The sequence below is a fragment of the Melopsittacus undulatus genome, chromosome 1 (genome assembly GCF_012275295.1).
Source record: "Melopsittacus undulatus isolate bMelUnd1 chromosome 1, bMelUnd1.mat.Z, whole genome shotgun sequence".
In the NCBI taxonomy this organism is placed as follows: domain Eukaryota; kingdom Metazoa; phylum Chordata; class Aves; order Psittaciformes; family Psittaculidae; genus Melopsittacus; species Melopsittacus undulatus.
In genome coordinates this window covers 26,136,951-26,153,688 of record NC_047527.1, presented here as the reverse complement: position 1 = coordinate 26,153,688, position 16,738 = coordinate 26,136,951, and the positions used below count along the sequence as shown (strand labels likewise).

The window sequence follows — 16,738 nt, the reverse complement described above, 5'->3', positions numbered from 1 at the left end:
ATCACTTACCATGACAATATGATTCTTTCAGAGATAGCTGTTTGGCACATGTGCATCTTCCAATGTGTAAAAGGTTTGCTGTAGTAGCTGGTTTCCTCTTAACTTAATTTCAGTGAAACTTTCCAAATTCTGTAGTAACTGTTAATTTTAAAACATCTCTTGAACTATATTCACTCCCTTTCTCCAACTTTATTTTTGTTTGGGGACTACGTATCTCTTGAGATTTAGTGTGTTTTGAGATAACTGATTTTAATGAAATGTTGCTACCTAAAACTTACAGTGACTCTTTTAATGCCTGCCAGATGTTTGTCATACAGCTTCAATTATAGTATGGCAAGTACTGCTTAGTGGTGTGGCTCTATTTCTTCAGTAGCTGCTAGATGGTATGCAGGACTAATAATGATATTACATACTGTAGAACTTACTGTACCATCAGAGATTAGGGGTTTTATTTTTGTCTGTATGTTGAACATTGAGCTGCTTGACCCTTTTTATACAGATCACTGATGACTAAGTGTAGGATTTTAATTCTGATGCCTCTGAACTCCCATAGCAGTCAGTGTCTATTCAGTTTGCCTGGAATCCCTTATTTAAAAGTTGGTAATATAGACCCCCTGACAAGTTTGTTGTCCTTCATGCCAAGTTTTACAAGCGCATAGTTTCATCGGTGTTGTCTCTTATCAAAACCTCCAGCTTTACTGAATCCACAGGTTCCCACAGCTACTGTGCTACTCCAGGACCCCCTTGCCCTGCCTTACGGCCAGATATAATGCTGCAGGCTTCTCTGCTTTGTTACCCAGGCTGTACAAAAGGCTGGATATCAGTCAACTGTTACCTTTCTGCATAGCTAGTCTATGTGCGCATCACAGATAAATGTTTTGTTAACTCAAAGTAATCCCTTTTAGGTTAGCATAGTTTAATGTTCACTGGTCAGGCCTTTTCTGAACACTACTGACAGTGCTAAATTTGAAATGAGGAATCTTTTGTCATTCTGGTAAACTTTATTTTACAGAAGTCAAAGGAGGTGGTGGTGTGTGCAATCTCCATGCTGCTTCTGTCAGGGAGTCACCTGTAAATGCAATCAGCACAATGTCACTCCAAATCACAGCCTGGTTTGGGCTGGAAAGGACCTTAAGATCATCCAGTTCCAACCTCCTGCCATGGGCAGGGACACCTCACACTAAACCAGATTGCTCTAAGCCCCATGCAACCTGCTCTTTGAACACTCCCAGGGATGAGAAATCCAGGACTTCTCTGGGCAACCTGTGCCAGTGCCTCAGCACCCTCACAGTGAAGAACTTCCCAATATCTAATCTACATCTACTTTCTTCCAGGCCGTGTTGCCTAGCCCGTTTGAAATCCCAGTTAACAGGTTGCTGTGCCACCACTTTTCCATGTTTCTTAAATAATGACCCCTTTCCCCCACAAAACACATGCCAAGAACTAGCAGAACCCCTTGAAAAGGGCTATGCTACACGTATGGAGAGCATATCAATTCCTGGGGTTAGGTCCCACATAAGAAATAACAAGTTAGTTACTTAGTCTCCTTCAAATAGTGGATAATTCGCCAAATACACAACCCAGTGAGGCAGCACGCTCGGGAGGCCAGTCCCAGCGCGGCGCTGCCTACGGAGCAGGCGCACAGCCCGGCCCGGCCCCCGGCACGGGAAGATGGCGGTGGTGCTGCGACAAGGGTGGCGCGGTGCCCGTGGCTGTGCTGCAACCTGCTTCTCTGGTACCGCGCGGGTAAGGCGCTCCCTGCCCTGATCTGCTATGCTCGGGATGAGGGCAGGCGGCCGGCGCCGCGGGGGCGCTCTGCGACCTCCGCCCCGGCCATGCCCGGTCGCCCTTGTCCCGTGAGGGGCACGGCGGATCTCCGTAGCGCCGCCAACCGCCTCACGGGCTCCTTACCGCAGCCGCGGGGAAAGCGGCATCAAGGGGCGGCCCTGGCTTGAGGAATGCTCCATTGCTGGGGTTGGGGAAGCAGTTTAGCAGTGCCCCGAGGGCAGGGACACCCTGCTGATTGTCGTCAACTCTAGGGGCGATCCCTGCCGGCCTTGTCCCCCACGGAGGTGCGGCCTGTGCAACCCGGGACGCGGCCCCTGCCTACCCCAGGGGTTTCTTTCCTATTGCCGTACAGGCCGTGGAAGAATTGGTATCGCCCCTTGATCCCAGTAGCAAAATTGTGCAGTGCGATATAGGTCAAGTGGTTTGAGTGCTGCTGTCCAAGCAATGACATGGATTATTTCTGTGAGTGGGTGTTTCTCGAGGCCGTTTATACTGAGTTCAGCCCAGGCGTGATGCTTCTTGCCAGCGGTGATCTGTGTGCTGCTGAGATGGTTTTCTGCAATAGTTTCATGATTCACTTCCACTCCCTGGGTGAGGGTGTTGTTTTGGTTTTTTTTTCCGATCCCCTTTCCCCCCCTTCTCTCCCCTTTTTCTTAAGCCCTTTAGTGGCTTCTTTTTATTTGCTTACACCTGAGGTTTAATTTAAAACCTTGACCTTAAAGAGTGGAATGATCAAATTAAGTGAATTTTGTCACAGAAGCCGCATGTGCATGCTAGTAATGAGATGATAGCAGTCTTGGGAAAAGATTGCTGAATTATACCAACTTTACTGGCTGCTTAGTGTCACTACAGTACTTTATTAGTCTCCGTGCAGTCTTCCTGCCTGCCTCTGCTGTGGCCGGCTTCCTCCCCTGAGTAGGAGGAAAAATGCTTGCATGGTTTCTCTGGTGGTGAGCAAGTGAAGTGGGCTGTGTCCACCACTAACAGACCACTTGATCAAGGTGACTCAGGACTGTAAGGATTGTCTCTAGTTATCTCTTTATACTGGAGGAAGAGGGAGTCCAAATGTTGCCTTGATTTGCAGTCTCTGCCATGAGCTCCCTCTCCAGCGGAAGCCCCTCTCTCTCCCTGCATACCTGAAGAGAGATGAGATGAGTGGGGGAACTACAGAGGAAGACCTTAAAGAGAATCTTCACACTCCCCTTTCCTGAAGGCTTAGTAGTGCCCTAGTACTCCATGAAAACATGCAAATTTAATTTTCACTGGGAGAATTGGAAAAAAAACCTCACTATTTTACAGACATTTGAGGCAGATCTGATCTGCAGAATTTTGTAGTTCCAGAAAGATATGACATTCTTTGGATTTTCCATTTGGTCTGGTTGTGTTAGAACCACCTTTGGCTTATTTTTCTCGTCCTGAGAAGCCATTGCACATACCTGAAGAGTCCCAAGTTCCAGAAGGAATCCCTGAAGTACATGCTCAATATAAATTCTATGATAATTTGTGACAATTCTAGTGTTAGTTTGAGCTTTACTTTCTTGATTTTGTTCTCCATAGTGTCCACAACTCTTCTTCACTCTCAGTTTTTGCTTCATCATGTCTTTGGAACATGAGCTCCATTAAGTTGGTGGTGTAATTACATGTTTATTCTGTTTTCACCTGTTCCTCATATGCAGTTGTGTTATAACGCAAGAAGCTTCACATGCACACTTTCTCAGGCCAGCTATAAGGTCTGTGAAAGCTCCATCCCTGTGCTTTATAGCTGTGGCATGTACAAATGATTCAGCTGCCATTAAAAATGTTTCTTAATTTTAGTGTTGGAAATGTGAGTTAGCAAATAAAATTATAGAACAGTTTGGGTTGGAAGGGACTTTCAGAGGTCATCTAGTGCAGCCCCCTCCAATGAGCTGGGAGGTCTTCAACTAGATCAGGTTGCCCAGAATCACACCCAGCCTGGCCTTGAATATTTCCAGGAATGCAGCTCTGAACAATCTGTGCCAGGGTTCTACCAGCCTCACTGCAATAATTTTCTTTCCTCATGTTCAGCCTGAATCTCCCCTCTTAAATTGTAATATTTGTTACTATTTTAAAATAACCTTTTTTTTTCATGCTATTATTAACACCACCATACAAGAGTAACCAGTTGGTATTCTTTCCTGTTTGTTTTTTTTTTTTATTCAAATACATTAAAGGCCCAAGGACAAATTAGTACTAGAGAAAATAAACGTAACTTAGAGTATTTTAATTGAATGAGCCTAGTTTTGTCATGTTTGGAACAATTTGTAGCTTCAGGTGAAGTTAACTTTTGTATTCTAAATAAAGTGGGAATTATTACTGTAGTGCTGCCATCCCAAAGCACTTAATTAAGTATTTAGGTTAGGGCTTGAGTTAGTTTAGTGCCTTAGGATGCTAAAAATCCCCTCTTGGCTATTTTTGCTATGACTTCCTTGATGACACCACAAACTTCTCATTGCATTAGTGGTATGTTTTCTTAGTGATGTAGATCACTAGATGTAATACTGATTTTTATTTGTTTCTCTTTTCATGCATGTTTTTAAACATTTCTTTTTGCATCAAGGGCTAATTTTCTGTATTTCTGCTGGGACAAAGTGTGATGTGGGTCATAGAATTATAGAATGGTTTGGGCTGGAAAGGACCTTAAGATGGTCTTGAGCACTGCCGGTGATGGAGCATTCACACCTTCTCTCGGCAGCCTGTTCCAGGGCTATGAGATCTCCACACAGTCTTCTCCAGGCTGAACAGACCCAACTGTCTTAGCCTCATAAGCAAATCTTGACCAGTTTTGTCTGGGAGGTGGCATTGGTTTGCTTAGCAGCAGTAACGTTTGGGTTAGGTCTCATGGAATTTGATTCTGCCCTATTCTCCAGTGAGCAAGAATGTTTTATTAATTACAGTAATAAAGAATCAAAGCCTTGAAGCTACTATTGAAGGTTTTGAATCTGTAAATATATATACTTGTAGTGTCAAAATCATGGATTTGTTAGGACTAAACTCTATGCATCCTAGTACATATATGAATCTGAAAGCTAGATCCTGCTGGGAGTCTTAATTAGTTGGTAGGTAATATTTTTCTATGTATATTAGTAAGAGTGACAGACGTAAGACAGACCAACTTTCAAAATTACAAAAATCGTTATTACAGCATTTTTTTCAGTAGATGGCTGGAAAGTCTAAAAATAGCTTCTAGTATGGTATTAGCACTTGCATGAAGGCCTGTTTTAGTGTAATACAATTGAATCATTCTTACCTTCACTTTATAATAAGGCAGTCATGGTTTCCTCCACTGTCATAAGAAAATCTAATCTCATGTAACAGTCCTGTATGCAAAAATGAGAAAAAAAATGTAACCTTCTTTTTCTTTTTTTCAGTTTTTCAGCTGTGGGCCGAATGTGCTGCATCAAGGCAGCAGTGCACCACAAGCTGCATTCTTTTCACCTCTTCAGAAAGTGATGTTGCCACCAAATACCTTTCAAGGGAAAGTGGCCTTTGTAACTGGTGGAGGTACGGGGATTGGCAAAGGGATGACAACGACTTTGTCCAGTTTAGGTGCCACATGTGTTATAGCAAGCAGGTAAGCATTAATGAAGGTAGTTTAGAGCTTTTATTTAGTACTGAATGATTAATATATCTGTTTTCCTCATAATGGATCTTGCTGCTTTCTTCAGAAACTGGATAGATGTATTGTATTTACTCTATTTCAGTATGCTTTTAAATTATGTCCTATTGTAAATACCAGACATTTGCAGATATGACTAATGGTGTAACCAGCAGTAGGAAGAAATAAGCTAAATGCATTTCTGTGACGTGTGGCAGCAAAATAAACAACCCAGAATATTAGATTTTAATTCAACCAAAGCCTAAAAGAGAAAAAAAAAATTGAAATAGCCATTATTGAACATTTTGAATGTATTATTGCAGGTGTCATTGATACAGATTTGAATTGCAGTAAAGAATTACAGCCATTCCTCTTAATTATTTTGACTTCAAAATCAGCCCTGATTTTTCCTTAAAATGTTTTCTGAGTTATCACATTTGATTAAGTTAACGGTCTCTTACTGAAGTATCACTAATGAGAAATTGTTTGGATTTAATCTTGTTTCAGAAAGTTAGTGACCAAACATAGTTTCAGGAAAATCAGCAACACACAAATGTGCACGTTATAAGTTTTAGCTCATTTGCTCAGAAAAAATAATACTCAGATTTTATGAATCTGAATTCTGATTGCATTTAATTGCCATTTAGTGATGTTGTGTACTTGTTTCTAGGAAGCTTGATGTTTTGAAAGCAACAGCAGAAGAAATTTCTTCTAAAACAGGGAATAAGGTAAATCTTTACAGTTTTGCAAATGTTATTATACTTTAAATGATTATAGGATTTTTATGCATTATGTGCTTCTGTGGGCATGTTGAATTTATGAGTGACGTAGTTTTGAAGTTTTACAACTGTCTTTCAATTGTTACATAGGTTCATGCTGTCCAGTGTGATGTGAGAGATCCAGTTTCAGTTAAGAATGCTGTTGCCGAAGTAATCCAAGTGGCAGGACATCCTGCTGTAAGTGTTCTAAGTGAAAGAGCTTCAGTCTGCATTACTGAAAATACTCTGCATAGTAGGTATGAAGCAAATGACCATGATAGGAAGTTAATGGTATATAAAGAGACACTAGGCAGAAAGTGGCAGTATTTAAACATTCACAGTTAAGACTCATTACTCTGTGCCTGTGATTTTTAAAATTCTTAGTGTCCAAATAGACAAAACGTTGATGTCCTTATTCTGAAGACTTAACATTTTCTTTGTAAACAGTGAAACAATTATGATGTGATTCTTTGAATTAAGTAAACCGAATATAGTTGCCGTATAATCTTCCTGAAAAGGTGCCTTACCTGTGTTGGTATCAAATTACACTTGTTGCCTGTTAACAGTATGTCTCACAAATTTGAAATGGAAATAATCATTAAAGTCATCTTTGGTCCTGGCTTAGCTTATGAAAATGCACAAAGAAGGTTCCAACTTGAAGACTTAAGTTCTCATAAAATCAAGAAAAAAATATTCAGTCAAGCTAAGCATGTGTTTTTACTAGTTTGGCACAAAGCACAGAGCTCTTCACATCAGACTGTTGCTTTGGGAAGGGTGGTCTGGTGTAGTCTGAACAATTATAGGCACCAAATTCTGATTTGATCATGAGGGAAATAACTCAGATTCTGCTAGCTGATAGTGTGATGAGGATGTTAACATCAATGTAAAGGATAGTCAGTGTGTTTTAAAACTTTTAAAAACTGTCGTGTAGACATATGTATTGTAGACACTGTATTCACCAGTAGCTTCCTATAAACATGTAGTAGAACCTCCTGAATTATAAATTTGGTAAGAAGTGGAGAAACTTTTTCTCACAGCTGTATGCTATGAAATATGGTAGCTCACTGTCCTGATTTGTAGACAGGATACTCTGTTTATTATTTTGACTGTGCATAATTATTGTTTGTAGGAAGGCAACAAATGATGGATATACATCTATTAAAAAAAGTTCTGTACTAGTTGCTTGCAGTTCACTAGATGATAATATTCTGTTTTGTCATGACTGGTTAGACTTTCTGTTTTGCAACAGTCAGCTAATCCAGACTTTAGACATCAGGTTGCCTGAACTTCTTTTGCTTTTATTTCCATACATCTGTTACAGTAAATATGATGCGTGACCTTGGAACTTGGTGGGGACAAACTGTTTTGTTAGGATGAACTTGAGACTGTGGAAAATAGCGACTTAAGTCACCCTCTGCAGTTCCTCAGTACTATACTAGTAACTGCAGCAGTTTGGAGATAAAGCTCATTTGCATTTTCTGTTACTGATATATATACATGCTACAGATGTTAAAATTTCTAATTAATTATTCTTCCCTGCTTCCTTCCCCCCACCCCCCCCCCCCCCCATTTGGTGGGGCTTTTTAACTTTTCTAGCTGTAAGCCTTAAGAAGTTCCCTCCTTGCTTTTCTCTCAGGGAAAATTGTTTCTGGTTAACTCTTAGGTTTTCCTTCATGTGTTTCAGGTTGTGATAAACAATGCAGCTGGAAACTTTATTTCCCCTTCTGAGCGGCTTTCTGCTAATGCATGGAGAACAATAACTGATATTGTGCTTAATGGTACTGCTTTTGTAACTCTGGAAGTCGGAAAGGAGCTCATAAAAGTACAGAAAGGTATCTTAAGATAAATGCTAACTAAGCATGTTCTATTATACAGTATTATTACTTGCGTTCCTTGCCTTATTATATATTTTAAGAGTTTTAAGCAAAATTTTTAACATTATACATAATTTCTAGAAGGAAACTTAATTTATAGTAAAGCCATAACTTAAGTATCACACATAAAAACTCGCTAGCAATTGCTTCATTCTAGAATCTGCCCTTAAAATTAAATCCGGAAGCCATGAAATTGAATATAAAAATCTGATTTTAGAGTTCGTACTAGTTGTAAACTTTTTAAAGTTTGAAAAATAAGGCTTTGTTTAAAACGTATGATATTACTTCTCTTGAGTCTTCTGTATCTGTGTTGGTTTTATTGAGCAACTGAGCATGTGGCATTTATTTAAATGAGCAGCAAGTCAGGATACCACATTTTCGTCCTATGCTTAAATAAATTCACAGCTGTGGTATTTGACTAATAGCACTAGAGAATATTACCTTTGAGATAGAATACTACCTTTGAAAAAGAATTTCAAAAATGACATCAGTATTAGCTTTTATTTTCCCAGGTATAATTCCTAGTTCTAGACTACCAAGGGGTTTAATCCAATGTTTTAGCTTTACCATAAAAATATGATTATTCTTTGATATACTATTTAGGCAAAGGTTTATATAACCAGATTGTCTTTGAGGGAAAACTAATATATGGCCTTTTATGTTATGTCATACATTATATAGAAATAATTGTTTTCATTTTACATTATTTTACACTTATGAATTGAAAAACATTGGGCCTATTTTTGTATCAGAATTGCATAAGCTTAAATAACATTTAAAAGTAGTGAGGTATATTGTGATTTTCCCTGTGCCTTCCCTTATGAATCCCGTTTTCTAGGTACGGATACTGTGCTGAAATAATCCTTTTGTATTTCTCTGCATTGTATTTCTAATACCTCTGCATTAGTTAAATTTCTTCAAAGCTCTTCTCCAAAATGGGCTGTGGGTTCATACTATTTAATTTAATATATTAATACTATATTAATATATTAATATAATATATTTAATATATTATTTAATATAAAGTTAAGGTTGTTTCAGTAAGTCTGTAACAGTTTTGGTCAGTTGACAAGGTATTTCCCACATATTTTTTAGCAGCACATGAAAAAATTATTTCCACCATTCTAGTGCTGATATTCCTACATTGAAACTCCAACCCCAACTCTGACTTACATCATTATAGCAAACTGTTTTAACAGTTTGCTTTATGGGCTTCCTGATGCATGCAGTGTCTCTCTGTAGTAATGTGGAATACAGCTTTAAAAACATGTATGTCTTTGCTGCTGTTGAATGAAAAACTACTTTCCTTGTTTCCAACCTCAAATTTGCCAAAGTCCAGAAGTCATTCACCTTCCTTTCCAGTCACTCTTCCTTTCACTTCTAATCTTCTAAAATACATGACTTTCTTTTGCTATTGTTTGCATACCTTCTTTCTAGGGGATTCTGTAAGACTGTTTATGTAAGGTTTTCTTTAAGACACGTTTTTGTAAGTAAATCAAGTGTACCTATTAGTCCGTTCATTTTCTACCTTCCATTTCGTTTTTATGTGCTTGGTTTCTTAAGTCTGAGCAGAGTCCTTAGTTTCTGAAGTGATGTTACCCCATGCAGGTATTTTATAACAGTCTGTGAGGATGCTATGCATCTGACAGTTACTAAAACACTGGCATGTCCCTTAGGTCTACAGTGTGACCTATGTTAAACCTAATTTAGTAAACAAAGTGCTCTGCTCTTAGACTCTTATGTTTATACTGGTATTTAAAAGAGATTTGTAATTTGAGAGTGCGTTATTTATGCAATAAAGTTTTACAGAATGAGAGGAGTTAATTGGTTAGATACTGTCCATTTCATTAGTATAAGCTTTATACATAAAAATTGAATGTGAACTGGGGAGTGCCAACTTCAGAGCTGTAAATTGTCGTTCTTCCCTCTGTGTTAGGTTCACCCAACTCACTTCTATTTAACCCGTATTTTCAAATTTCAGTGGTTTAATTCTGCAAAATGTATAATTAACAATGAACTCTAGATAACTTCAGAACTGTTCTGTGTTTTTTTCCCTATGTTGATTTTTCTATACAAAGTAGCTTGCTGTGCCCTACTTTTTATAAATAGGGCCCACGGTCTCTGGGTATGTGCTGGCATTTCTGTCCGTGCTTGTTTATGGTTCCCTTTAGTTTCTCTTGTGTAACATTATTGTAGTATTTTAACCAAGTCTCTACTTCGTCACATACATTCTATCAGCAACGTATATTGTTTCAGAAATATCCCTTGAGTAGCTCTTCTAATTAAATTATTTTTAAAATACAGTAAGTAGAGCAGTTATTTTAGCTACTGTGGCGTAAGCGGTGAATTGTCATTCCTTCTCCAATTTCCCAGTAAAAGTGAGTTCATGCTAGTAATTGATCAGACAAATAGAGTTCACAGGCTTCCACAAAATATTAAATAGTTGCAGTGTCCATAATGTTTTTGCTAAATCCCTTACAAAATATAACATACAAAAGAAAGTGGCCTTTTTCTAATGCAGTTTGTTGTGATAACAATAGGAAAAAGTTGTGCAGATTAGTTTCTCATAAACTCTACTGCAGAAAAAGCTTCTGAAAATTTCTTCTTTTTTTTCTTTTTATGCATATTCATTACTCAAGTCCTAAACTGTGTCATTTTAAGATTATGCCTGTTAATGTTGATTTTTTTTTTCTTTCCAACCAGGTATTGATGAAATTGGGGCAAATTACCGGTTTAGTAACTACTAGACTAGACAGCTTCTAAAAAGACACTAACATCTTAGACCTTTACTCCAGTTAGACTGCTGTGCACATGTAAATTCATTATCAGAAGAAGTCTGAGGGTATAGGATAGGCCCTTGGAGCCTGATCAGTAGCTATTTACACTTACATGGAGCAACTCTTAACACTGATGGAATAGAGAGGGAACTGAAATAAAAAGGCTTGAAAGCAAAGCTTCCAAGACCAGATATTTAAAGTGCCTTTTTACAACCCAGAATGAAATGTTGTCCCTAGCATTTCAGCCGCAAACTTCTGTACCACTGAGGTTGCTTTTACTTTAACTTCAGAATTTGATTTTCATGTATTTGTGTGGTGTGGGGTTTTTTAAAATGTGTGTTGAAAATTGCAGGAGCGGCATTTCTGGCTATTACAACAATTTATGCAGAGAGTGGTTCAGGATTTGTGTTGCCGAGCGCCTCTGCCAAAGCTGGTGTAGAAGCAATGAGCAAGTGAGTAATACAGCAAAATGTGTGTTCTGCTTTTCACATCCTTGCCATAGGATAATTGGTCTGTAAAAATGAAGCTAGTTGGTGTAGTTCTCCTATTACATTGTATCATAAGACAACCTTCCAGTCTCCAGTATCCTGGCAAAGAAAATAGTATGCTGACAGCTTCTTACAGAAGGAAGTATTAACTGCTAGTATTATGATGATTTTTATCACAAGGATAAGTGGATGATTTTTTTGACAAGGACAAGGTAAGAGCAAGTGGAACTACTTCTTTTGGCAATAGCAAGTTCTAAAGTTTCAATTACAGTTTTGATAATCAGATTCTCTTGCATTCTGGTGGGTGAACCAGCACTTAAAGGTAGTTATTAGGGGAACTGTTTTGAGGTCTATAGTGCCTTCCCCTTTTCTTTTGTCTTGGGGAAAGATGTGGTTGTATTTGGGGAGAGTACACTGTTGCTTCACCTTTCTAGTTTCATAAAGAAATTTATTACCTTTCACTATTTTAAATTAATGTCTGTGGCCATAGTTAATTCAGAACAGTATCGTGATGTGTCCATGTTTCTCAACAAACAAAAGGATTTCTATTGTTATTAACTACATGGCATACCTTCATAGTGAATAGATTCTCCTCTGCACTTTGGCAGAAGGAATCTAACAGTTTGGCAACCTTTTGTTAACTAAAATTCTTCATCCAGAAAAACATGAGGGAATGAGTGATGGTCTTGATTTGTGTCTGTAGAGTTGTAACTGAAGTGTGTACTTCTCAGAAACTTTATGAGCCAGCTAATTCATTCACAGTAGTAGCTAGATCTATCTGGAGTACTGCTTATGCAGAGAAAATGTTGCCATAAAGCAGGATTATTTTGCTGGTCCCATTTTAGAATGTAACCTCTGATGTGGGTTATTTCAAAACATCTGAGAGCTATGTTGAGTATCATGTGGGATAGTCTAAATTACCAGAGAGAGATGCTGGCTTAACAGTTGCTTTTCAAGGAATTTAGGTGCCAAAGTCATCTGTATGATTCGTGAGGGAAGAATTACTCTTTCACATCACTTTATCTACGATGCGTCTATTAAATCAATGCTCCTCTGTTTGTGAATGTGATTTTTTTCTTCTTTGAAGTGTTAATAGTAATATAAAAACCCTAACCTCAAGTAGAAATGCCTGTTTCAGGAAAACTGTAGTATTTACACATTTGATTCAGTTTAAAATTTTTTTTTCTAAATAGCATTATTAAAGTACTGTGTTTAAAATATTGATGCATTCTGTTAATGCATTTTTAGGTCTCTTGCAGCTGAATGGGGTAGATATGGCATGAGATTCAATGTGATTCAACCAGGTCCAATAAAAACAAAGGTACATAGCATGAAGTGAAACACAGCCTTGAATATTCTTTATAGTACACTTTATGCTTTGTAGTTAACTTAAAAATAATGTAACCTTTTCTGTAACTGTTAAAATATGATTTCTTTGGTATTCAAGACTGTGCTGGAATATTGAACACACTGCATCCCAGTCCTTTTGTTAAACAGAATTTCTGGAACTTGTGAAGCCTGCTACTGCCCCTTTACTACACTAATATAAACAAACCCTTTTTTAGGGTTTGAAAGAAATTAAATATTGAAATACCTAATTTGATTCTTCTCAACTGTACATATGTAGTTTGTCAACTTATACTCGGTGGAGTAAGAGTGCCTATTTCTGTCTGAATTCCTATTTTTTAAACAAAACATCAATTCCAAAATGTCAGAATCTGTTTTAGGTATATAAGAACAGAATGTCACTAGGTTTGTTGGAAAACACAAAACTAGAAAGAGAAAAACGTAAATCAGCAAGGAAATGTGAAGCTTTGTTATAAGTGAAAAGGAGGACTGGAGGGTTTCAAGGAAGTAATGCATACCAGCTGGAACAGGAAGGAAAAAAGAAAGCAGTCCTTCGAGAGGAGAAAGGAAGATTGATTTTGCATTGAGCCAAACTATTACAATTATGAGCAGTAACAGCTAATAATGGTATTACTATTACCTCTAAAATGAGTCACCGTTGTTTTTGCTGTTATTTTGGGGGAAGGGGGGAAGGGTTGCATGCTTTTTTAATTCTGTTTTTAGCTTTTTCCTCTTGTCAGTATTAGATGCTACACTGGGCAACTCAGTTTTACTTTTTTTGACTGTGAAGAAAGATAAGTGGAGCCACCAGCGGGTTGTAAGAATGTTGGAATAACATTACAGTATCAGACCAAAAGTCTTCCAGGCCTTGTACCTGGTGGATTTTTAGGCTACAAGAAAAACATTAAGTGACATTTCTCCTTTCTGTACAGGGAGTTTGATACACTTGGTATCTCTTCATGTTATAATCATCTTGATGGATTCATTTATTCCACGAGTTTGTCCTGTTCCTTTTTGAATCTGCATAAACATTTGGTATCCACTATATCATGTGGCTAGATAACTTTGAATTATAGATTCTCTTAATTTTCAGCAAGTTAACTGCTTTAAGGGTCAGTATTGCTACCTCCTGGTAATGTTTGTGATTTAAACTAGTAGTGTATATCCCACTGGAGATACTGTGTGTTCTTAATAAAGTACTGCATTTGTCGTATTGGTTCCAAGTTAAAATAGCCCTGAAAGCATAAAAAGGCAGACCAGCCTTAAAACAGCATTTGCAAAATCAAGGCTTTCAGCCTTAGGGGCTGTATCCGTGTCTTAAAAACCACTGTTTTAAGTCGTGAAAGGAAAAGAAAAAAGTGTGCAAGTGCAGTACTGTTAATCTTATAAATTGACATCTAAAAACATGACTACAGGAGACTTAAGTGGCGTGAGTACTGCCATGATTACAAAATTAGAGTGTGCTGTAACTCATTAACTACAGTAACTTAACAAAAATATTACTAATACATTTCTGATTTTACATGAGGAGGTTGTTTCCTTCTGGAGGAACCAGGAAGAACAAAATCCTCCTCTATTTCCCATGCCATTCTAAACTATTCAAATACCAAAACTTCCAGTGACTTGGTTTAGTTCTAGCCATTGCTGCAATGTAACTGAATTTGAGTTTTTTTCCCTTTTCAGTTTTACTTACTCCATGTTGTGTATCATTTATTTCTGTTGCTTTTCTGCTCCTCCCCTTGTTCCTCTCCACTGCCTATACAGCAATTCTGAGTCTTGCTTATACCCTCAGATGTTTACTGGGGCTGACTGGGAAACAAAGATTATTAACCCCTGTTGTTTTTCGTAGTGGGTGACTGTCCCACTTCTTAAATTCTAGTTTATCATCCTCAGTAGATGTGTATCAGTGCAAGAGGAATGAATTGTTTTGTTTCCTAACTTTCTTCTTTTTCATCCTACTGACAAAGAGGGTGTAGACAGTTTAGTGACATATTGTTACGTGCAGTCAAATAGCTGTTAGATTTTAATTTCTGATGTAGTTATAACTTTGCCCCCAAAATGTTTCTCTCAATTTTCAGGGTGCTTTTAGCCGCCTTGACCCAACAGGTTCATTTGAGAAGAAAATTATTGAGAGGATTCCCTGTGGTCGTCTGGGAACTGTAGAAGAAATTGCAAATCTTGCTGCCTATTTTTGCAGTGACTATGCAAGCTGGGTTAATGGAGCAGTGAGTTTGCATTGATCTTGTTTACACAGTTTAACCTGATGATGGTCTGAGTTTTGCTGATACTTTCTATAAAGCCCTGGTTTCAGAAATGAAACAAATTGTTACTCTAGAATTCTTTGCAAGCATTATTAACCTTTTAATTGTAATACATGGTAGTTAGTGCCTTTAAAAAGAACTTCTAAAAGCAATTGAATTACGTTATTTAAAGCATGTTTTTTTCTTATCCAAATCAATAAAAATCAACTTTCATAGTTCATAACAAGGAAATTCTGTAGAAACCCCACTACTATTAAATACACTGCTTATGCTTTCTCTAGGTTATAAGAATGGATGGTGGAGAATATGTTTCTATGGCAGGAGAATTCAATGATCTGAAGACGGTATTAATTCCTTTCTTATTCAAACAAAAATTAGATGTATAATTGTTATGTGTAATTCCAGTAAAACGCTTTTTTCTTTTATTAGGTTACCAAAGAGCAGTGGGATATGATGGAAGCAATGATTAGAAAAACAAAAAGCTCTTGAAGCATGTAACTGTATGGTGGAGATACTTGGAAATGAACTGCTGCTTTTTCATTAATACTTAGAATTAATCAATTGAGGAATAGCCTTCAAAAATTTTTGTATGCAAATTTCAATAAAATATTTTGAAATTGGCATGTTTTGGGTATGTATATTTTTGCCATCTATAATCTGTTGCCAATAGTGAGCAACAGTTGTTCATTGAAATTTTATCGGTTTTGATTATGTCTTGTAAAGCCATGACATAGTTACAGTTTTTTGTAACTATGTTACAAAACATAGTTTTGTATATTTTAGTTGTGTTTCTTTTATAATTCAGAGCATCATTTGTTTCTCAGATGCATGCAGGTGTCTCGACAGTGTAATTCCAGTGGCATTTCAGGAATATTGTAATAGTTTTTTTTTCAGACTAACAGTTACATTCAGTTAAATCTTAAATCTTCACACTTCAGTGCGAAGTCTTAAACTTGCAACTAACAACATTTGAGATAGGATATAACTCATGGTTACAAAATCTTGAAATATGTGATCATTTTGGTCTCATCTTTTGCTGACATTTTCAGTCTGTTCATTATCTTATGCTGAACTTTAAAAATGACATTTAAGGACTAGCAATGCCTTTCCAAGGAGCTCACTCTGTCATGATTAAGTTAATGTTCTTGAAAATGAGAAACTAAAAATCATTTGCTCTTCGTATATGTGTGTGAGTAGGGCTAGAGTCTCTCCATGAAACTGTTTACTTAAGATGAGTAAATCTGGACTGAAAGTGTTGAAACCCTACTGGTTGGTTGAGATTTACAGAAGTCCCTAGGTTTCATTTGCGTTCATGGTCTGGTACTAAGTAAGTTTTATGATGGCATTATCTCTGAATCTAGTTAGTTTATCCACCCCAAATATGCAGGTGATTTAAAATAAATAAATAAACCCCCAAACACCCAAGCAAATTTTTTGCTGCCCCTCTTTCAGTAGTATTGCATTTTCCATATTAGGGAGGTACTAGTTGTTTCCCCTGTTTCAAACAATGGATGGAATTCTTCAAAAAAAGTAACAGCCTGAAATCTGTGCCTTGGTTTTTTAACTGCTTAACCTGAGCTCCAGACACACGACATATACAAGCATGGACATAGCTGTTATTTTATTATTTTTCCAATTATTTTAGCAGTAGGTACCTCAGTGTCTAGATGTAATGTCTCCTGACATCATAAATACCAGAAATCCATGATGTGACTGAACACACAGACCCATCATGCTTTTGCTCAACCCCCACTAAAGTATATCTTTTCCTGGGTATGTTCTTTGTTTAGAAAGTAAACTTCAGAGCTCAGTTCAGAAATATTTCTTTT

General features: G+C 37.4%; 1 protein-coding gene across 1 annotated transcript; it reads left to right on the top strand.

Moving 5' to 3' along the window:
• The first annotated feature begins 1,658 nt into the window (after window positions 1-1,658).
• On the top strand, window positions 1,659-15,530 carry DECR1 (2,4-dienoyl-CoA reductase 1). The gene is made up of 10 exons (XM_005150965.3): window positions 1,659-1,746; window positions 5,178-5,380; window positions 6,075-6,132; window positions 6,274-6,360; window positions 7,847-7,994; window positions 11,166-11,265; window positions 12,550-12,622; window positions 14,727-14,873; window positions 15,191-15,253; window positions 15,339-15,530. The coding sequence occupies exons 1-10, from the start codon at window positions 1,672-1,674 to the stop codon at window positions 15,396-15,398; spliced, it is 1,014 nt and encodes a 337-aa protein (XP_005151022.2). The 5' UTR covers window positions 1,659-1,671; the 3' UTR covers window positions 15,399-15,530.
• The last annotated feature ends 1,208 nt before the right edge of the window (window positions 15,531-16,738 follow it).

Coding starts and splice junctions, on each gene's coding strand:
- DECR1 (XM_005150965.3), top strand. CDS start 1,672: ATGGCGGTGGTGCTGCGACAAGGGTGGCGCGGTGCCCGTGGCTGTGCT. Junction 14,874..15,190: donor CAAGCTGGGTTAATGGAGCA/GTGAGTTTGCAT, acceptor TGCTTTCTCTAG/GTTATAAGAATGGATGGTGG. Junction 15,254..15,338: donor AATTCAATGATCTGAAGACG/GTATTAATTCCT, acceptor TTCTTTTATTAG/GTTACCAAAGAGCAGTGGGA.